Genomic DNA, 22,294 nt, shown 5'->3' with positions numbered 1-22,294 from the left:
TGGCGGCGAGAAACCCCCGGCCCCCCGCCCAGCAGCTGAGGAACAGGAGGACGGCCATCTTGGCTGGGCGGGCCGGGCTGGGGAGCGGCGGGCGCTGTGCGATTGGGGGGCTCGCCCGGAAGTGACGCGTACCACCCGGAAGCGGAGGGGGTTCCCCGGCCCACTCCCCCCTCGTTCGTTCGCTCCCCCGCTTCCTCCCCGCCCCCCTTCCTCTCCATTCGTTTTCCCCCCCTCCCCGTTCCCTGCCTTCTTTTCCCCCTTCCCTCCCCATCCCTCCCCCCCAACCTCCGGAGCTGGGAAGAGAGTCAAGATGGCGGCGAAATCCGATGGCGGCGGCGTGGGGGTGGGCTTCGCCCAACTGCACAACCTGGACGAGGCGGTGGGCAGCGGCGGCGAGGAGGACGGGGAGCCCGGGGGAGGCGGCTGCGGCGGCGGAGACGGCAGCGACCCCGGCGAGAGCAGCTCCCTCCACATCTGCCACTGCTGCAACACCTCCTCGTGCTACTGGGGCTGCCGCTCCGCCTGCCTGCGCTCCCTCCTGGGCAAGAAGCCGCGCCGCAGCGCCGCCGCCGCCGACGGGGGGGACCAGCCGCTCCAGCCGCCGGCGGACGCCGCCGCGCGACCCGAACCGACGCCCCCCCCCGGCGCCGCGCCCCCCCAGCCCCCGCCGCCGCCGCAGGTGGAGCGGCCGTGGCTCGACTGCCTGTGGATCGTGCTGGCGTTGCTGGTGTTCTTCGGGGACGTGGGCACCGACCTGTGGCTGGCCCTCGACTACTACGGCAAGGGGGACTACGGCTGGTTCGGGCTGACGCTCTTCTTCGTGCTGGTGCCGTCGCTGCTGGTGCAGAGCCTCAGCTTTCGCTGGTTCGTGCAGGACTACACGGGCGGAGGGCTGGGCGCCGTGGAGGGGCTCAGCAGCCGGGGCCCCCCCATGATGGGGGCCGTCTACGGCCACGGGGCGGCCCGCCCGGCCACGCCGGGGGCCCAGCGCTTGTGCCGCCTCTCGGTGTGGATCTGGCAGTCGGTCATCCACCTGCTGCAGATGGGGCAGGTGTGGAGGTAAGAGAGGACTGCTAAGGGGCGGGCTGGGGGGCGGGGGGCGGCGGGCCGGCCGGCGGATGCCTCGGTCGGAGCGCGCCGGGGTGTCGGGTGGATGCGGCCCTCCAGGTAGCGCTCTCCCCCTATGCGCTTTTCCATCTTTCCCCGTAGTAGAGGAACCTACGCTCCAGGCCCTTGAAAGTGGGGTGCCGGTGCTTCTCCCGGAGGCTCTGAAGCCCTCCCCGTTTTTTCGGGACCCTCGGCCACACCTTTTTGTACCGAGGGAGGCCCCAACCTCCCCTTTCCGTCTTGCTGTCTCTGGTAGGTCGTACCTAGACCTAAGACCTTGCCTTCTCCTTATGCTCCCTCACCCTTCCCCAGATCCCTCCTTGTTTCTGTCACCTGCCCACTGCGCCTTTCTTGATTTTTGCCTCTGTCCCCCGACTCGCTTTCCTCCGCTGCACCTGGTCTGCGTTCTAGGGAGACCTCTTGTTTTTTTCCCTGTCTGCTCTGCGCTGGCCTATGTGGGGTCGTCTGAGAAATCCTTGGCCGTCTCCTTTTTCATTCCCCTTCCCTTTTTCCTCCCTTCTCATTATTTTCTAACAGAAGCCTCCTCCCACCTCCCAGTAGTTTTTCAGTGGCAGGTGGAATTGTGTAGTATGTTATGAATGTTAAGTGTTTAATACTTCTTCAGAGAACGAATTGTTTTAGGTACGTTTCTTCTGGTCTTCTTCCCCACCTTTATTTTTTGTTGGCAGGTCAGGTACTTGAGAAGAGTGGTGAATGTACAAATGTACGCACCAATTTGTCTGTGTTCTTTCTCTCTTCTACGAACATTACCAAGTGCCAGTCGAATCGGTAACAGCCACTTGCAGATGCTCCTTTTGCTTGGTTACATCTGAGGCTTAACACGCTGACAGTTATATTAAACCCTTAGAAAATCTGCAGTGTTCCCCTGACAAACCAAGTTAAGTACCTGTCTGGAAAAAGTAGGGTGAAGGTAAGAAGGTCTTTGGAAAAAAACTAACTTGATTGGAGAGGTTTACATGAGGAAGAGCACTTCATACATATTGCTACCGTGAAGAGATACAAGTTACCTAGGCTGACCTGACTCTTTAATGCAGAAGATTTGCAGTACTTCCAGTATCTGCTGGTTTAGGGCATCTGACACAAGCAGTGTCTGCAAGAACAGACATAAAATTCCCTGTTAGTTGGATTGTTCATCTTGTTCCTTCATTCAGATGACATATTGTGAATTGAAAGTCGGAGGGTTTAATGGAACTTACACAAAATAATTTTAGCTTATGGGTCTGAGTCTGTGGGCAGGTAGGTAACTGGGGGCACCAGAGTGGGAGTTCTTAATTTTTCTGGTCATTAGTTTGTATGTTGAGATTGAACTAGCAACAGTTTTTTTTTTTCCTTAAAAAGCAGAGTCTGCCTGCAGCTTATTCATTTCTTGCTGGTGAAGGTTGTGAGAATAGAAGAGATGTAGAGCAAGTAATTTGCAGTTCATATCATGATTCTATCCTCTTATATGAATTTAATTTTGAAAATTAATTATTTGAAGTGGAAATACAATTTTTTAACAATGTAAAAGTAAACTTTTGAGCTTAGGAAAAAACTATTATATTGAGGAAAGCTATTCCTATTGCTCTCAGGAAATAGAAGGAAATGCAGAGAGAGGCAGAAAGTAATGAGGAGATGCTGATTTCCAAATACCTAGAGTTAGTAGTGCATATTGCACTAACAATGAATTTTTGACAGAATTAACAAATTAGCAAGGCTCCCTAAAATATGAGGGAGGAGAGTGAATAATAATGTTTGATTAGGCTAACATTTTTGATCTGTTTATTCTAGGCAGAAATGATAACTTGCAATGTAACTTGCTGATTATATTAGTAGCTATTAGTAAATATTTTGAACATGATAGAGGTCATATCGACTTTTAAGAACTTGTAGAGACAGTATGGAACAATAATGCCCCTGTGGATGTAGTTTTTCTGTTTAGCATTCGAGATTGTGTGAAACAGGTAGTATTAAAAGAAAGGCAGTTTTTTGGTAGTCTGTCCAAAGCATGAATCTGTTAAAATCTGCTCTTGTTAGTGTTGAAACAAGGCAAGGGGTTATTTTTGAGAGGGGAGAGAGGGAGATAGAGATATTTTAAGAGGGCCATGGCTTTAATTTTTTTCAGTTAAGAACATTTCAGCAAAACTTGGACTTCATACCAGAGTAACAATTACTACTTAATTTTTCCAATTTTTTAATCTAGTATTATACTGTAAAAGCTTAGATTTTTAGAATTACACTTACTTTTTTTTTGCTTAGTATTAAGAGGAAAAGTCACAATGTAATTAGATGGTTATAGATTTAATTCTATTAAAATCTCTACAAGATCTTTCTTTTTGGCTTCTCTGGATGAAATAATCTAATACCCTTACGAAGTGCTTCTTTCTTGGGAGCAGGGGACATTCCCAAATTTTGTTGTGTTATTCACCATGGGTTCATAGATCCATTACAGATTAATTTTGATTATTGTAAATATCACTGGTTTGTATTAAAAATAATTCAATTTCCATTGACCTTAAAAATTTCATACTATATCTCTTCTGTCAGTTCAGAAACAATCCATCAACAAATAATTTACACAAATTATAGAAAAACAGATGCAAAGTTAAACCACGGGCTTTGAAATGTCTTTCAGAATTGACATAAAAATTAAAAGTTATGCGTCACTTTTTGCAGGGACCAAGTGGGGCAGGAAAAGAGGGGTAGTTTGCAAAGTTGCACATTAAAGTGTGACTCCAGGGAACTAGGTGCCCCACCAAAGTTAAGCTCCTGGTCTCTAATCTCATCACTGTGTTGCCTGCTCAAGCCTTGACTGACACTACCTCCCGCAGCCTCCTCTCTCTCTGATTGGAAGGTGGAGTACCAAACTCCTCCCAATGCTTTCCTTTATGGAGGGTAGAAACCAAACTTTTCAGCTTACTTCCCTTTGCATCTACTGCCTTTTCTGGTTTCTCCTCAGCTGAATGAGATACCTCCAGGCTGGGTACCTCCTCATCTCCAACCCCCACGTTTTTGTGTGTCTCTCCCTTCTCTATTGTAAGCTCCTTGAGAGCAGAGACTTTGTTTTTATTGTATCCTCATCACAGTATCCTTAGCACAGTTCTTGGCACATGGTAGGCCCTTAATAAATGTTTATGGGATTGGATTAAGTTCTGTTTACAGTAGTCTAATTAGTTAAGATATTACGTATTCCATATAGTCTTAGGTGAAAAGTATCTAGTTTTCTTGAGACTATCCCCAGGGATACCACTTACTGACATTTGAGAAGTAAACATACATCAGAAAATGTTTTTCTTATTGAAAACTAGGATAACTTTTTTTTGGTGAGTTTGACATTTGAAAATATTTTATTTAGTTTGACATAATCATGTATTTTAATATATTAGATTAAGATGTATTTAACTGTATGCATTAAATTAATTGTATGTATCAAGTTAAGATGTATTTTAATCTAGTTTGTGTTTGTATTTAGAAATAAACTTTCCTCTTTTTAAAGTTGCATCTGAATTGTAGTGCCATTTTAGTTTATTTGAATGAAACCCCAAAGAAACTTTAGTTGTAGTGTCTATAAATAGTAAAAGAAAAAGTGATTTATCTTTTTTTATTACAAAACTATATATGCACATAGTAATAATATAGAATTGGTTATATCTAGAAAGTTAGTAAGCTAACATCGGAATTTCCACTTTAGAAAGAAGATCAAGGGAATTAGAAAGCAAACATTGTGAGATGACAGTTCAGTATGGAGTATCTTGAAGAATGTTTCTTGGAGGGAGGAGTTATTCCATAGTTGTGTCAGGCTCTTGAAAGTGATGCAAGAGACAGAATATTAGATTCAAGGATTAGTCATAATCTATGAATTGGTTGATATTGCAATACGGGGTGTTCCTAAAGTCTGGACACATAGGAAATGTGGAGTTGTTGGCATTGATTTCACTTGAATCTTGCAAAGTGCATCAACCTTTGCATCACAAATGATGGAAATCATATCGAAGATGTTATTTGTTAATATTCCAGTTAAACAAAATGTTGTTGAAAATTTCATTCATTTCATTTCTTGAAAATATGCGTTTTGGCCTATGTGTCCAGATTTTAGGAACACCCTGTAGAAGTAGCACTCATATAGGCCTGGGACCTATGTTCCCTGTGAAATGTGGCAGGTTGAGGAGGAGATTAGCCCTTGGTTATCAGACTAGAAAGTGCAGGGGAATGCTGTAGAAATGCAAGGGCAAATGTAGGTTTCAGTGAGGCACCCTACTGAATCCCTCATGTTAGTCTTCTGGACAAGAAGGAAGAGGTGTGGCTGGGACAGTGTGACAGTACATAGTGAGGTAGATTTGTTATTGGTCAAAACTAGTAAATTTCAAAGAGTATTTAGAGGATCTTTGTCACGTAGGAGGAAAGTCTCATATGTTGTGCCATTAAAAGCTATCTGTATTCAGTATTTTTATCAGTCACATCAAGGTATACTTTCAGATTTGTGGAAAACATGAAACTGGAATGGATTGTTAATACATTGGATGATGGATATGATCCAGGAGGATTGTGATAGGTTGGAGCCATGGACAAAACTTAACAAGATGAAATGTACTAGGAGTAAGGGTAAAGTTTTGCCTTTATAGCTTTTAAAAAAATCAGTAGTATGACTACAGGATTTGCTAATTTATTTTAAAAATTTATGTATTTTAAAGTTTTATTGATGTTTTTAAAAAAAACCCAGTCATAGCCCTATATTCTATCATCCCATCTTCATTGAACTTGCCTTTGTAACAAAGGAAAAATTAAACAAAGTTATTGGTCAAAATGACATCCTTCTGCTTGGAGGAGGAAAGGATATTTTGTATTTATATCATCTCTTCAATACCAAAGTTGCCTTTGCAGTTGTGAGTTGGATTGTCACTTAGCATTCATTTACATCAAAGACCCATTGTAGTTAGTAGATTGAGGCCTGGGCTCAAGACTTAACTTGCCTCAAGGCAGACACTGTTTTTGAGAATTTGTACAAGTTGCTGCACCTCTCAGCCTTCTAGGAGACCTAAAGAGACTACTTTGAAGACCTGCCTTAGTAGGAATAAACCATTCCTAGTCCTTATTCCCATCCCTTCATTTAAATTATTGTAGTCATTATATAGAGAGTTCTGCTGGTTCCAGTTTTTCACTGTGCTTCAATTCATTATATAGAGTGTCCCAAAAATCTTAGTGCTGTTTTAAAAGCTTTAATAGGTTTCCAGCTGCACTAAGACTTTTGGGACACTCTGTGCACAGCAGTGGGATTGTTGTGTCAAAGGATGTGAATTGCTTGCTATTTACTGAGCACACGATATAAAGATTCAGATGTTACAGTCACTTCCCATAGGCAGTTGGTAATAGGGAATTAGAGCTCTGAAAGAAGTTAGAAATGATTTAGCTATAAAAATGATATAGAAAGATTTGGGAGATATCTGCATAGATGGAATAGTTAAGCCATAGAATGCTTGTTATCCCCAAGAGGGAGAATGTGGTAGAGGAAAAAGGAATAATTTTATTAGGGATCAGCTCATCATTTAAGGGTCAGGAGAAATATGAATGTCATCAAAGAAGATGGAAAACAGATGGAGAAGGAGAGAGAACCTTGAGATTGTTATGTCAGGAAAGTCATAGGAGGACTGGCTGTCAAGAAGGAGGTTGACAAGTTGGTCAGTGGTTTCAGATGCTGGAGAGTTCAAGACGGATGACATGAAAAAGGCCACTGGATTTAATGATTGCATTAGGTGACATTTGAGCGCTTCACATATATATCATCTCATTTGATCCTTACAGTATTTCTGTTGTAAGGGGGTGACATGTTTCTAGATAGCACTTTGGGAAATTCTAAGTGCTCCTTATATGGGCCAGGTACCATTTTCAGACTCTGCACTTGAAGCCTGCAATTGAATGGGGTTGGATGAGATGGATGAGCACAAATAACTGAAACAAAGTAGACTTGGATTTGAGAGGTGTCTTAAAAGTGCTGTGAGATTTGAAGAAGGGGAGCTGGGAAGGCTTCATGGAGGAAGTGGTACTTGAGTTGGATCTTGAAGAAATGAAGGATAGAGATAAGGACTCTAGATAGAAGTAATTGTGTGAATAAAAACATATATGAGAGGGCAGACTAAGAATAAGGTACCATGAATGACCTATTTTGGCTCTAATGTAGTTTACCTGAAAGGTAATTCTAGTGTGAGAGAAGGTTGAAGAAGTAAATGGAAACCTGATTGGGGAGACTCTTCAGTACTAAGGGGATATTTCCTAAGAAAGACTTAGGGTTTTCTAGTTGGATACAAGGTCATGATGAGTAAGCAGGATGAATGGCTGCCAAAAAAACTAATGTGATTCTTGGCTACACAAGAGAGTCTAGAATATGGAATTATAATGAAAAGAGTATAGAAAGTTGTACTTTCTCTGGAAAGTAGAACTGTAGTGTTCCACACATTATACTTGGCTAGTTACCTTACAGTATTGTGAGTGGTCCTGGGAACCTAATCTTGGGAAGAATGTTGACAATTTAGAGTAAACTAGAGCAGGAGTTCTTAACCATTTTTGTGCCATGGACCCCTTTGCCAGTCAGAAGATGATGGATTCTTTCTCAGAATGATCTTAATTTTAAAATACACAAAAGAAAATACACAGGATTACAAGTGAAAGTGATTAGGTTGAAGTGAAGATGTAATTTTTCTTCCATCCAAATTCCTGGGCCCCATGTCAAGAATCTTTTATTTCTAGAGGTGAGTGACCAAATTGGAGAAGGGACTTGTAACCACTACTTAGGAAGATTGGTTGAAAAGTTAATGATACTTGTCTTAAAGAAGATACTACACCTCCACTGACTCCCCATTTTGGTCAGTGCCTCAGTCAGAAATCAGGTAAAAATTTTATTAAATTTACTAAAATTTATTAAGAGCTTTCTATGCATCAGGCACTGTGCTAAGCACTGGGGATATTAGAAAGTAAAAAACTGCCTCTTCCCTCAAGATGCTCACATTCTAATGGGAAAAACGATAATTCTAATGAGATATACAGGGCAAATTGGAAGTATTCTCAGAGGGAAGGCACTACTATTGAATAAGATTCTGAAAGGCCTCTTGCAGAAGATGAGATTGTAGAAGGACCTGAGACTTAAAGGAAACCAGTGAGGCCAGGAGGTTGGAATTCAACAGCCCATGAAAAGACACAGAATTAGGAAGTAGAGGGTCTTCTGTGAGGAACAGCAAGCAAGCCAGTGTGGCTAGATCATAGATTAAGTAGAGAGCAGTAAAGTGTAAGCAGATTGGAAAGGCTGGAAGGGGTCAGGTTGTGAAGTGCTTTAAAACCAAATAGATGTAATAGAGAGCCCTTGGAGTTTATGGAGTGTGGGGTAGGCAAGGTTGATCATACCTGCACTTGAGGAAGATTACTTTGGTAGCTGAGTAGAGAATGGCACATCGAGTGGGGAGAAACTTGAAGCCAGGAACACCAAACTAGAAGGCTATTGCAATAGTACAGGGGGCCTGTGTCAGGGTGGCAGCTATGCCACAGGAGAGACAGTAGCAAGAGATACTGCAAAGATAGAAATCAACAGGACTTGGCAACTTGGATATGGAGAATGAGTTCAAGTGTGGAGTTGATGATGCTGGCCCCTAGGTGCGAGCTTGGTTGTTTGGGAGGATGTTCCGTGAAGAAGGTTCAGGACAGAGCTTTGCGGGACATCTGTGCTTAGCAGGTGTGACCTGATGGAAGATTTAGCAAATAAGACCGAGGACGAAGAGTCGAACAGGAGAGCCGCGAGAGAGCTTTGGTAACTTTTAAGAGAGCAGTTTCACTTGATTTATGAAGACTAAAGCCAGACTTGAGATGAGAGTAAGAGGAGAAAAAAGTGGAGGCACCAATTTTAGATGGCTTTCTCAAGGAGTTCAACTTCTGAAGAGAGTAGAGATATAGGAGAATAGCTGGGAGGGACTGAGAAGTGCTATTTCATCCTATTTCAACTAACTTTTTACTTCTTTTTGTCTTTTTTTTCCATTTTGACCTTTTACCTGTCTTAAGCACCCCTAGTAAGCTATAGTTATTGAATACACACATAGATACATATGTGTAGATGGACATATGTGTGCTATATATGTACACACACACATACTTGTCTTATCTACCATGCCTTCCATTTTGTATGTTAGATTATAAATTCCTTAGGGTTGGGATTATACTTTAATTCTTTGTATTGCTTCTATTGCTCAGCAGTATTTCTCAGCAATAGGTGCTTTACAAATGGTAGTAGAAGCATTGAATGAATTTGGCTTAGTTTTCGAGGGAGGAACTGGGAATTTGCAGGGGTGAGGGGAGAGTACAGTACTTGAGGCAAGGTCCTTCAGCTCAAAAATTTCTTCCCCCCAATATTGCCAAAATTAGAGGTTTGTTTGAATTAATACATTTTTGTAATGTGCAGGTGCCCATCAGGGGATTTAGCTTACTGGTCATTCTGCCTTGGGTGTGAATGACTTTAATCATATTATTATCTTCCTATCAGCCTTACCAGACTAAAGTTTAGTTGTCTCTTTGTAGAAGGCAGGGGAGTGGAGAAGAAAAGTCAAAAGTAATTTTGGATTATGAGGCAGGCTTAGGTGGGATGTTAAACCATAGATGGGTTTTTAACAATGAGAGGACAGCTTAAGGAAAAGTTTTTAGAGTGCATTAAGAGTTCTGGGGTCTAAGTCTTGGCTATATTACTAAGGATCTGTGTAACTTCAGTCTCTCTGGGTCTCAGTTTCCTCATTTAAAAAGACTTGACATTTATATATTGCTTTACGTACATTATCTCATTTGAATTTCATAGATAGCTTTGCACAAAGAGGCTACAAATACCTGCATTTTACACATAAGGAAACTGAAGCTAGGAGAGGTTAAGTGATTTTCCCTCATAAGTAAGAAACAGAATTTGAACTTGCATCTGTCCTGACTCCAGGTCTGGTGCTCTTTCTACTACACTATGCAAATTTCCTGATATGAAATATTATATGGGATGATATTGAGATCTAATGAGAATAATATTTGTATAACACTTAGTACAGTGTCTGGCACATAGTAGAAACTATAGAAATGCTTATAGTCTTCCCTTCCCCCTCATACTGAGGGAATTGGATGAAATAAATTTTGAGGTTCTTTTTAGTATTAACTACTGGTGATTAGTTACGTGAGGGCAGTGGGTACCCAGGCAGTGGGCATTTGGGGACAAGGGATTTAGAATAAACCAGTGATAGACTTCTATATACTTTATGTCTGGGCTTTTGGTGGTTGTCCTCCAATGAACATTTATTATGTACTTTTCACTGTGCTAGGCACCAGGACATATATAAAGATAAACAATAGTCCCTGCCCTGAATAAGCTTACAATCTAATAGAAGCAAGGAGACACAATGAGAGTTATTGTAAGGAAAAGGTTATAACAACCTTTTAAATTTAGACTCAGATGTATTACTCTTCTACTAGAAAAGATAGTGAGACATTTTCTTAAGGTTAAGATATAATTATAATATTCGACTTGTTTTGCTTTGTCTTAGAGGTCAGAACTTGGAGTAATGGTTAGAATGAATCAATCAGTAAGTATTAATTGCCTACCATGTGCCAGGCTATGTGCTAAGCTCTGGGGATTCAGAGAAGGGCAAAAAATAGTTCCTTCTCCTGAGGAGCTTACATTCCAGTGGGGGAAGCAGCAAGTGAACAAATATAAACAAACAAACTATGTACAGGAAAAATAGGAAATGCCCAGAACAGAGAGATGGAATGTCTTGTTTTTTGTTCAGGGAATTACAAGGGGGGCCAGTGTCACTGGATTGAGGGCTATGTGGGGAGGTTCATGGTGTAAGAAGACTGGAGGAGGTGGGATGGTGGTTATGAAGGTCATTTTACACCAAACAGCATTTTGTATTTGATCCTGGAGGTGATAGGGAGCTACTGGAATTTAAGTAAGGGGGTGACATTGTTAGACCAATGCTTTTGGAACATCACTTTAGTGGCTGGCACACCCACAAGCATGCTATTGCCAGAGTCCAGGCATGTGGTGAAGAGTGGTAGCAATGTCAGAGGAGAGAAGACAACATATTTTTTTAATAGGGTTACAATTTTTTAATTTCATTAAATACTTCCCAATTACATGTAAAAGAATTTAAGCAATCATTAAAAAAATTTTTTTTGAGTTCCAAATTCTCTCCTTCCTGCCCTTTCCCCCTCCTTGAGAAGACAAACATAGTAATTTCAACTATACTTGTGAGGGCATGCCAGATACTTCCCTGTTAGCCATGTTGCAAAAGAAAGCACAAACAATATAAAACTAAAAATAAAGTAAAAAAAAAAAGTCTCCTTTAACCTGCATGCAGAGTTCATCAGTTCTCTCTCTTAAGGTGGTTAGCATTTATCATCATGGGTCCTTTGGAATTGACTTGGATCATTGTCTTGATTAGAGTAGCCAAGTCTTTCACAGTTGATCATCCTCACAACATTGCTGTTACAGTCTAAAATGTTCTCCTGTTTGGGCTCACTTCCCCTTTATATAAATCATATAAATCTCCCCAGATATCATCCTGCTTGTCATTTCTTTTAGCATAACAGTATTCCATCTCATATACTACAACTTATTCAGTCATTCCACAGTTGATGGGCATCTCTTCAATTTCCAATTCTTTGCTACCACAAAAAGAGCAGCTATAAATATTTTTGTACAAATAGTCTTTTTCTATGATTTCTCTGGGATACAGATGTAGGAATGGCATGGCTGAGTCAAAGGGTATGCAGCTTTATAGCCCTTTGGGCATAGTTCCAAATTACTCTCCAGAATTGTTGAACTAATTCATAACTCCACCAACAGTGCATTAGTGTCCCAATTTTTTTACATCCCTGCCAGCATTTTTCATTTGACTTTTCTGCCATGTTTGCCAAACTCATAGCTGTAAGGTGATACCTCAGAGTTGTTTTAATTTGCATTTCTCTAATCAGTAGAGATTTAGAGCAATTTTTCATGGGATGATTGATAGTTTTAATGTTGTCTTCTGAAAACTGCCAGTTAATGTGCTTTGACCATTTATTAACAGGGGAATGGCTCTGATTTTTATAAATTTAGCTCAGTTCCCTGTATATTTGAGAAATAAGGCCTTTATCAGAGAAATTTGTAAAAAAAAAATTTCCCTGGGTTTACTGTTTTTCTTCTAATTTTGCTGTATTAGTTTTGTTTGTACAAAAGGCTTTTAATTTTATATAATCGATATTAGCTATTTTACTTCACATAATTTCTCTTTTTTGGTCATAAATTATTACATTATCCAAAGATCTGACAGGTACATTTTTCTATGCTTTCCTCATTGTGACAACAGTCACCCTTTATGTCTAAGTCATTATCCATTTTGACCTTTTTTGTGGTATACAGTGTAAGATGTTGGTCTTTACCTAGTTTTTGCCTTACTCTTTTCCAATTTTCCCAGCAATTTTTATCAGATGTTGAGTTCTTACCCCCAAAGCCTTGATCTTTGAGTTTATCAAATACTAGATTACCATGGTCATTTACTATTGTGTACCTAATCTGTTCTACTGATCTACCACCCTTTTCTTAGCCAGTATCAGATTATTTTGATGATTACCATTTTAAAATATACTTTGAAATCTGAAAGTTGCCTTCCTTTAACATTTCTTCCATTGATTCCTTGACATAGTTGAACTTTGTTTTTCTAGATAAATTTTGTTACTATTTTTCTAGCTCTACTAAATAATTCTTTGGTAGCTTGTCTGGTATGACATTGATGAAGTAAATTAATTTAGGGAGAATTGTCATTTTTATTATATTGACTTGGCCTATCTGTGAATGATTAATATTTAGATCTGTAGCTATTTATGTGAAAAGTGGTTTTTTTGGGTCATTATTTTTTGTTTTTAACATTCACTTCCATAAGCTTTTGAGTTTTCAATTTTCTCTCCTTCCCTTTTCCTTCCTCCTCCCCAAGATGGCATATAATCTGATATAGGCTTTACATATACATTCATATTAAACATATTTTCACATTAGTCATGTTGCAAAGAAGAATTAGAACCAATGGGAGGAACCACAAGAAAGAAGAAACAAAGAAAAAAAGAGAGCAAATAGTATACCTTGATCTGCATTCAGACTCCCATAGTCCTTTCTCTGGATGTGGATAGCATTTTCCTTTGTCAGTCGTTTGGAGTTGTCTTAGATCCCTGCATTGCTGAGGAGATCCTGATCTATCTAAGTTAGTCATCACACATTGTGGCTGTTACTGTGTACAGTGCTCTCTTGGTTCTCCTCACTTCACTCAGCATCAGTTAATATGAGTCTTTCCAGGTTTTTCTGAAGTCGCCCTACTCATCAGTTGTTAGAGCACAGTAGTATTCCATTACATTCATATACCATAACTTGTTCAGCCATTCCCCAATTGATGGGCATCCGCTCAATTTCCAATTTTTGGCCACCACAGAAAGAGCTGCTATAAATATTTTTGTGCATGTGGGTCCTTTTCCCATTTTTATGATCTCTTTGGGGTAAAGACCTAGAAGTGGTATTGCTGGGTCCAGGGGTATGCACAGTTTTATAGCCTTTTGGGCATAGTTCCAAATTGCTTTTCAGAATGGTTGGCTCATTTCACAACTCCACCAACAGTACATTAGTGTTCCAATTTTCCCACATCTTCTCCAACATTTATCATTTTCCTGTTTTGTCATATTAGCCTATCTGGTAGGTGTGATGGTGGTACCTCAGAGTTATTTTGATTTGCATTTCTCTATCAATAAATTTCTTCCTCTAAAACCTTCCTATTCATATCCTTTGACCATTTATTCATTGGGGAATGACTTGTATTTCTATAAATTGAACTCAGTTCTTTATATATTTTGGAAATGAGGCTGTTATCAGAGACTTTGAGTTTGGAACTAGCTATAAAAATTGTTTCCCAGCTTTCTCTTTCCCTTCTAATCTTGGTTCCATTGGTTTTGTATAAAAATTTTTCAATTTAAGGTAATCAAAATCATCCATTTTTCATTTCATAATGTTCTCTATCTATTCCTTGCTCTCCTAGTATGCTTATAGTATCAGTCTTTATATCTAATTCAGGTGCCCATTTAGACTTTTATCTTGGTATAGAATGTAAAATGTTGGTCTATGCCTAGTTGCTGCCATTACTTTCCAGTTTCCTGCCAGCTTTTGTTAAATAGTGAGTTCTTATCCCAGAAGCTGGAGTCTTTGGAATTATCAAACAGTAGATTACTGTAGTCATTGACTGTTGTGTTCTGTGTACCTAATTTGTTCCACTGATCTACCACCCTCATTTCTTAGCTTGTACCAAGTAGTTTTGATGACTGCTGCTTTATAATTCAATTTAAAATCTGTTATGGCTAGGCCACCTTCCCTTGCATTTCTTTTCATTAATTCCCTTGGTATTCTGGACCTTTTGTTCTTCCAGATGAATTTTGTTATTGTTTTTTCTAGCTCTGTAAAATAGTTTTTTGGTAGTTTAATTGGCACGGCACTGAATAAGTGAATTGTCATTTATTATATTAGCTTGGCCTACCATGAGCAACTCAATTTTTCCAATTATTTATATCTGACTTGATTTGTGTGAAAGGTGTTTTGTAATTTTGTTCATATAGTTCCTGGGTTTGTTTTGGCAGGTAGACTCCCAAATAGTTTATAATATCTGTAGTAACTTTAAATGGAATTTCTCTTTCTATCTCTTGCTCTTGGGCTTTGTTAATAATATATAGGAGTGCTGATGATTTATGTGGTGATTTATTTTATATCCTGCAACTTTGCTAAATTTGTTTATTTCAAGTAATTTTTTATTTGATTCTCTAAGTATACCATTATATCGTCTGCAAAGAATGACAGCTTTGTTTCTTCTTTGCCTATTCTAATTCCTTTAATTTCTTTTTCTTCTCTTACTGCAAAAGCTAACATTTCTAGTACCATATTGAATAACCATAGTGACAGTAGACATCCTTGTTTCACCCCTGATCTTAATGGGAATCCTTCTAGCTTATCCCCAGTACATATAATGCTTGCTGATGGTTTTAGATAGATGCTACATGCCATTTTAAGGAAGATTTAATTTATTTCTATATTCTCTACTGTTTTTAATAGGAATAGGTGTTGTATTTTGTCAAAAGCTTTTTCTGCATCTATGGAGATAATCATCTGATTTCCGTTGATTTTGTTGTTGATATGGGCAATTATGTTGATAGTTTTCCCAATATTGAACCAGCCCTGCATTCCTGGTGTAAATCCTACCTGAAAAGTGAAAAATGTTTTGTAATTGTGTTAATATAATCTCTGGGTTTGTCTTGTCAGGTAGACTCCCCAAGTATTTTATATGTCGGCAGTTATTTAAATGAAATTTCTCTTTCAATCTTTTCCCACTGGGTTTTGTTGATATTATGTAGGAATACTGATTATTTACGTGGGTTTATTTTGAAGTTGTTAATTGTTTCAACTCATTTTTTAGTTGATTCTTTAGCGTTCTCTAAGTATGGCATCATATCATCTGCAAAGAGTTTTGTTTCCTCTTTGCTTATATTTTTTCCTTTGTTTTATTTTCCTTGTCTTGTAGCTAGCATTTCTAGTACAATATTGAATAATAGTGGTGATAATGGCCATCCTTGTTTCACTCCTGATATTATTGGGAAGCCCTCAAGTTTATCCCCATTACAGATGTTTGCTCTTGATTTAAGAAAGCTTCCATTGATTACTAGGCTTTGTAATATTTTTTTTTTCCCAAAGCCACTTTGAATATTTATTCTTTAGAAATTCACAATATTGACATAATAGATTGTGGCCTAATGGATAAACTGATATGCTGAGTTTATGCAGTAGGCTTGTTTTCAGCTGTGGGATTCTTTTCCCCAAGCTGCTTTTCTGTTGGTTTTCTTCTGCCCTGGAGCCATCTTTGCTGCTGCAACCTTCTTACTTATGACCTACAAGCTGCTTCTTCTTATCTACTGCTTTCTTTGCCTCCATAGTCTTCTTTAGTGCAGCAGCTCTTTTATTTTCTCTGATTCTCCCATTCTAAGCCTAGCATACAGTTGTATTCCGGTGCATTGTCTTGGCATATGGGTTAAGTTTCACCATGATTCTCAAGTTCTTCAGTGGATTCTTCTTGAGTATCTGTCAATGAATCTTTTTGCGTGGTGCACAGAGACCCTCTGCATCTCTGGGCTTTTCAAAATCCTGGTAAGGTCTGTGCTGGTCATCTTGTGCATGGGAAGATTGTAGTGACCCTTAAGGGTAGCAGGCCTGTGCCATGTACCATACTGATCATCCAACTTGGGGAAAGCACTTTCAGTCCAAATACAGAAACACCCCACATGCCAACCAGGAGCAAGCCTCAAAAGGTTCAGTTTACTCACATCAAGTAGAGTAATACTAGGAATGTTTCTGAACGCCTTGATAATACCATTGTCTTCATTATAGATGATACAAGGTCCCCGATTCTGGATCTGACAACGATTTCTCATTTTACCCGTACCAGCTTGAATACGCTGAGAAGCATAAACCTTTTTGATGTCACTCCATGCCTTCAGCTTAAGCAGCAAAACTGCTTCCTTGGTCTTCTTTATCTTCAACCACTAGAGGAAGTCCTGGGACTTCTTCAATTCGATGACCTTTTGATGTGACCAGTGCTGGCCAGGCAGAGGCTGCCCATGTAGAGCAGATGGCATAACATTTTTTTGTTGTGTTCAGTCTGCAATGCCAATGGCACCAAGTCTTGGTCGGAGCAAATATGCAGTCTCCTCATATTTCCAAAAGGACCCTGACCAGAGTGGTGAGTCCTTCCATCCCAAACACAGAAATTCGAGCAACATCTCTGCCAGTGCCCCAAGACTTAGCACTGGTTTGATAACCTGCTAATTCACTGACAGCATAAGGTTGCCAGTTATTTTTTCTCAAGTGGCAACGAACAAAGTTCACAATATCTGGATGGATAGGAGCCTTAAAGACAGCAGGCAAGGTAACATTTTTGCCAGATACTTCCCCCTTTTTGGAGTACACAGATATCAAGGGACATACACAAACCATGGTGGGCACCAGAGAGTAAGAGCCATTCTCCTCTGTCTGATGTCTCCCGCAGGAAAAGGAAATGTTCCTTGTAATATTTTTAATAGGAATGGGTATTGTGTTTTTTCAAAGGCTTTTTCTGCATCTATCAATAATGTGATATTTGTTTTTGTTACTGATATGGTCAGTTATGCTGATAGTTTTCCTAATATTGGCCCTGTATTCATGGTGTGAATCCCACTTAATCATATTGTATGGTGTTTGTCGCATGCTGCTGTAATCTCCTTGCTGGTATTTTATTAAAATTTTTTGCATTGATAATCATTAAGGAAATTGGTCTGTAATTTCCTTTCTGTTAGGTTTTTGTTCTCTCTAGTTTAGGCATCAAAACTATATTTGTGTCATCAAAAGAATTTGGCAGGATCTTTTTCTTGTTTTTTCAAATAGTTTATAAAGTATTGAGATTAATTGTTCCTTAAATATTTGGTAGGATTCACTTGTGAATTCTTCTGGTCCTGGGGATTTTTTTTCTTGAGCAGCTCAATTATGGCTTGTTCAAATTTTTTTCTAAGATAGGGTTATTTAAGCATTCTATTTTCGCTTCTGTTAATCTAGGCAGCTTTTATTTTTGTAAATATTCATCCATTGCACTTTTCTTGTCACTTTTATTGGCATATAATTGGGCAGAATAATTCTTTAATTTCATCCTCATTGGTGGTGCATTCACCTTTTTCATTTTTGATACTGCTAATTTGGTTTTCTTCTTTCCTCTTTAAAATCAAATAAACTAATGATTTGTCTTTGTTTTTTCCCCTCATAAAATCAGCTCCTAGTTTTATTTATTAGTTCAGTAGGTTTTATTTTTTTTAAAGTTTTCTGTTTTATTAATCTGCTTTGATTTTCAGAATTTCCATTTTGGAGTTTAAGTGGGGAGTTTTAATAAGTTCTTTTTCTAGTATTTTTAGTTGCATCCCAATTGGATATCTTCTTTCTTTTATTAATTTAGATATATAAGATTTCACCTAAGTACTGCTTTTGATGTATCCCACAAATTTTGGAATTTTGTCTCATTGTTGTCATTCTCTTTAATGAAATTATTGTTTCTATGATTTGTTCTTGACTCATTCATTCTTTAGGATTAGATTATTTAGTTTTCAATTAGCTTTTATTCTGTGCTTCAACTAAAAGGGTGCATTTAATATTTCTGCTTTTCTGCATTTGGATGTGAGGGGTTTTATGTCCTAACACAGGGGTGGGGAACTTGCAACCTTGAGGCCACATGTGACCTTCTAGGTCCTTGGGTGCAAACTTTAGACTGAAGCCAAGTTTTATGGAATAAATCCTTTTATTAAGGGGATTTGTTCTGTGAAGTTTGAATTTAGTCAAAGCATGTGGCCTTGAGGCCGCAGGTGTGTATGTGCGTGTGTGTGCGTGTGTACGTGTGTGCATGTATTTTCCCTTTTTGAACAAATGTAGATATGTGGTTCAAACATTGCTTCCGTCTTTCTGAGCCCCTCCTCCCCATTCTGCCCCTTAATAAAAAACTCTTCCATGACTCTTTTATATGAGAAAATTTTCCCCATTCTTCCTCTCCCTTCCCCTTTCTCCCAGGACATTCCTCTTTCTCACCTATCCAATTTTTTTTTTTACCTTGTCCCAACATAATTGATTCACTCCCACGCCCTCTTTTTATATAGAATCCATCTAATTGCTCTAATAATGATAAAGTTCTTAGAAGATACATGTATCATCTTCCCATATAGAAAGGTAGTTGAACCTTATTGACTCCCTTCTCACTTCTGTTTCCTGTTTACTTTTTTATGTTTCTTTTGAGTCTTGTATTTGAAAGTCAGATTTTCTATTCAACTCTAGTCTTTTCATCAAGAATGCTTGAAAGTCTTGTGTTTCATTAAATGTTCACCTTTTCCTTGAAATATACTCAGTTTTGCTGGGTAGATCATTTTTGGTTGTAATTCCAGCTTTTTTGCTTTCTAGACTACTATATCTAAGTCCTCTGATCCTTTAATGTGGTAGCTGCTAAATCTTGTGTGATCCTGACTGGTTCCATGGTATTTAAATAGTTTCTTTTTTTTATGATTGAAGTATTTTATTTTCTCTTTGATCTGGGAGCTCTGGAATTTGGCTATAATATTCCCAGGACTTTTCATTTTAGGATCTCTTTTAGGTAGTGATTGGTGGATTCTTTTAATTTCTGTTCTACCCACTGGTTCTAGGATATCAGGGCAATTTTCTTTGATACTTTCTTAAAATATGATGTCTAGGTTCTTTCTTTGATCATGGCTTTCAGGTAGTCCAGTAATTCTTAAATTATCTTTCCTTGATCTGTTTTCTAGGTCAGTTGTTTTTCTAATGAGCTATTTCACATTGTCTTCTATTTTTTCATTCTTTTGACTTTGTTTTATTGTTTCTTGTTGTCTCATGAAGTTGTTAGGTTCCACTTGCCCAATTCTAATTTTTAAGGAATTATTTTTTCCAGCGAGCTGTATTTTCTTCAGTATTTATTTGTTTCTCTTTTACCAAGGCGTTAATTTTCTTCTCATAATTTTTTTCCTTCATTTTCATTTCTTTACTTCACTTTTTTCCTACCACTCTCATTTGATTTTGAAAAGTATTTTTTAGTTCTTCTAGAAATTCCTGTTGGGCTTCTGTCCAATTCACACTTTTCTTCAAGGCTTTGCTTATAGCTGTTTTGACTTAATTGTCTTCTGAGTTTGTGGCTTTATCTTCCCTCTTACCATAGTAGTCAAGTTCTTTTATTTTAAGTTCTTTTTTGTTGTTGTTGTTGTTTGTTCATTTTTCCACCCTATTTCTTGAATTGAAATTTTATGTTAATATTGGGTTCTGTTCCAGAAGTAGGGTAGTAGGGGCAGGGTTTGTTCAGCTTTCTTTCCACTGTTGTTTTCAGAGCTAGTTCTGGGGGTTTGGAAGTTTTGGGTGCTTCCAAAGTGATGCGATCTGGGGAGAGGTGTGTTTGCTGCTCTCTCGGCCTGCACTCAGGTCCTTTCCCAGGAAGAGCCCCCCTAGTCCCTTGGAATTGTAATCAGTAATTGCCTTAGGTCCTTTCCTTGTTTGGGACAGGAAGTGATACTGCCTCTCAGGGCTTTCATTCACTCTACCAGAAGTGCCCCTTTCTACCCTCGAACTGTGATCCAGAACTGAGTATAGGCAATGGAATTACCAAACGGTTCCTCCTCAGGGCTCCCATTCCCTCTTTACTAAAAGTGCTTCTTTCCGACCTTGGACTATGACCCAGAGTTAGATATAGGCAATAGAGTTCCTAAACAGTCTCTGGTCCTGCATCCAGTACAACACAGGAATCTTTTTTTGTAATCTCTTTCTGTCCAGTTGTCAGGTTTTCTTATTGTCTGTTGCTTGAGTGCTTCTAAAGCTGCTGCAGCTTGTATCACCACCACTTAGTCTTATCACTGGTGTTTCATTCTTGTGGACTCTGGGCCAGCTTCCTCCCGTGTCACAGATCTCTCTCTTCAACCTCCTATGTTGTCTTGTGCTGGAAACAATGTCTAACTGATGTTTGTTGGCAATGTCACTCCAGAATTACGTTTGTGGCTAATTTTTTTTTTCTTTATTTATTTTTAGTTTACCACACACGGTTCTACATAGTTTTGAGTTCCAGTTTTTCTCCCCTCCCTCCCCACTCCCTCCCCAAGACGGCATGAAGTCTCTTATAACTGTCATGTATAACTTCGCATTGAATTAATTTATGCTCTAGTCAAGTCGTGGAGAAGAATTTTGACCAATGGAATGAATCATGAGAAAGAAGAAACAGAACCAAAAACAAAAAAAAAAAAACAAAAAAAAATCCCAAAAACAAAAACAAAAGAGAAGCAGAAAAGGCGAGCATGTAGTGTGCCTCAGTCTGTATTCAAACTTTGCAGTTCTTTCTCTGAATGAAGATAGCATTCTCCATCGTGGGTCCCCTGGAGTTGTCCTTGCCCCTTTAGGTTGCTGAAAGAAGTGCAGTATGTCAGGGTTGGTCCTCACGGAATCCACATATCTGTGGCTGTGCACAACGTTCTCCTGGCTCTGCTCCGCTCACTCAGCATTATGTCGTGTAGGTTTTTCCAGGTTGTTATGAAGTCTGCATCATCCCCATTTCTTATGGCACAATAGTATTCCATCACCTTCATATACCACAGCTTGTTCAGCCATTCCCCAATTGATGGGCATCCCTTTGCTTTCCAATTCTTGGCTACCACAAAGAGAGCTGCTATAAATATTCTTGTACATATGGGTCCTTTTCCCGCTTGCGTGATTTCTTTGGGATACAACCCTAGAAGTGGTATTACTGGGTCAAAGGGTATGAACATTTCTATAGCTCTTTGGGCATAGTTCCACACCGCCCTCCAAAATGGCTGGATCAGCTCGCAACTCCACCAGCAATGCAACAATGTTCCAATTTCCCCACATCTTTTCCAGCATTTATCATTCTCCTGATTTGTTATTTTAGCCAATCTGACAGGAGAGATGTGGTATCTAAGAGTTGTTTTGATTTGCATTTCTCTAGTCAGTAGTGATCCAGAGCATTTTTCCATATGCCTGTAGATAGCTTTAATTTCTTCCTCTGAAAACTGCCTGTTCATATCCTTTGACCATTTCTCAATTGGGGAATGGCTTGTATTCCTATATATTTGGCTTAGCTCCCTGTATATTTTAGAGATGAGGCCTTTATCAGAGATACTAGTTGCAAAGATTTTCTCCCAATTTTCTGCTTCCCTCCTAATTCTTGTTGCATTGGCTTTTTTTGTACAAAAACATTTCAATTTGACATAATCAAAATTATCCATTTTGCATTTTGTAATGCTCTCTATCTCTTGTTGGGTCATGAATTCTTTACTTTTCCACAAATCTGATAAGTAAACCATTCCTTGCTTTCCCAAATTACTTAGAGTATCAACTTTTACTCCTAAATCATGAACCCATTTTGACTTTATTTTGGTATATGGTGTAAGATATTGGTCTATGCCCAGTTTTTGCCCTACCATTTTCCAATTTTCCCAATAGTTTTTGTGAAATAGTGAATTATTAGCCCAGAAACTGGCCTCTTTGGGTTTATCAAAGAGTAGATTGCTAAACTTGTTGATTTCACCTATTTGTGTACCTATGCTATTCCAC

At 39.2% G+C, this 22,294-nt stretch overlaps 1 protein-coding gene and 1 pseudogene across 1 annotated transcript in view; one reads left to right on the top strand and one right to left on the bottom strand.

Annotated features, from left to right (window-relative positions):
• Positions 1-310: 310 nt before the first annotated feature.
• XKR6 (XK related 6) overlaps positions 311-22,294 on the top strand; it is a 423,464-nt gene continuing 401,480 nt past the window's right edge. The window contains exon 1 of the mRNA XM_036751692.1: positions 311-1,059. Within this exon, the coding sequence (XP_036607587.1) occupies positions 311-1,059 (749 nt within the window). The remainder of the gene's footprint in view (positions 1,060-22,294) is intronic.
• On the bottom strand, positions 15,948-17,161 carry LOC118841281 (annotated as a pseudogene).

The sequence above is a fragment of the Trichosurus vulpecula genome, chromosome 3 (assembly GCF_011100635.1).
Source record: "Trichosurus vulpecula isolate mTriVul1 chromosome 3, mTriVul1.pri, whole genome shotgun sequence".
Taxonomy (NCBI): domain Eukaryota; kingdom Metazoa; phylum Chordata; class Mammalia; order Diprotodontia; family Phalangeridae; genus Trichosurus; species Trichosurus vulpecula.
The sequence above is the reverse complement of the archived record's forward strand: the minus strand, read 5'-3'. Positions and strand labels throughout refer to the sequence as shown.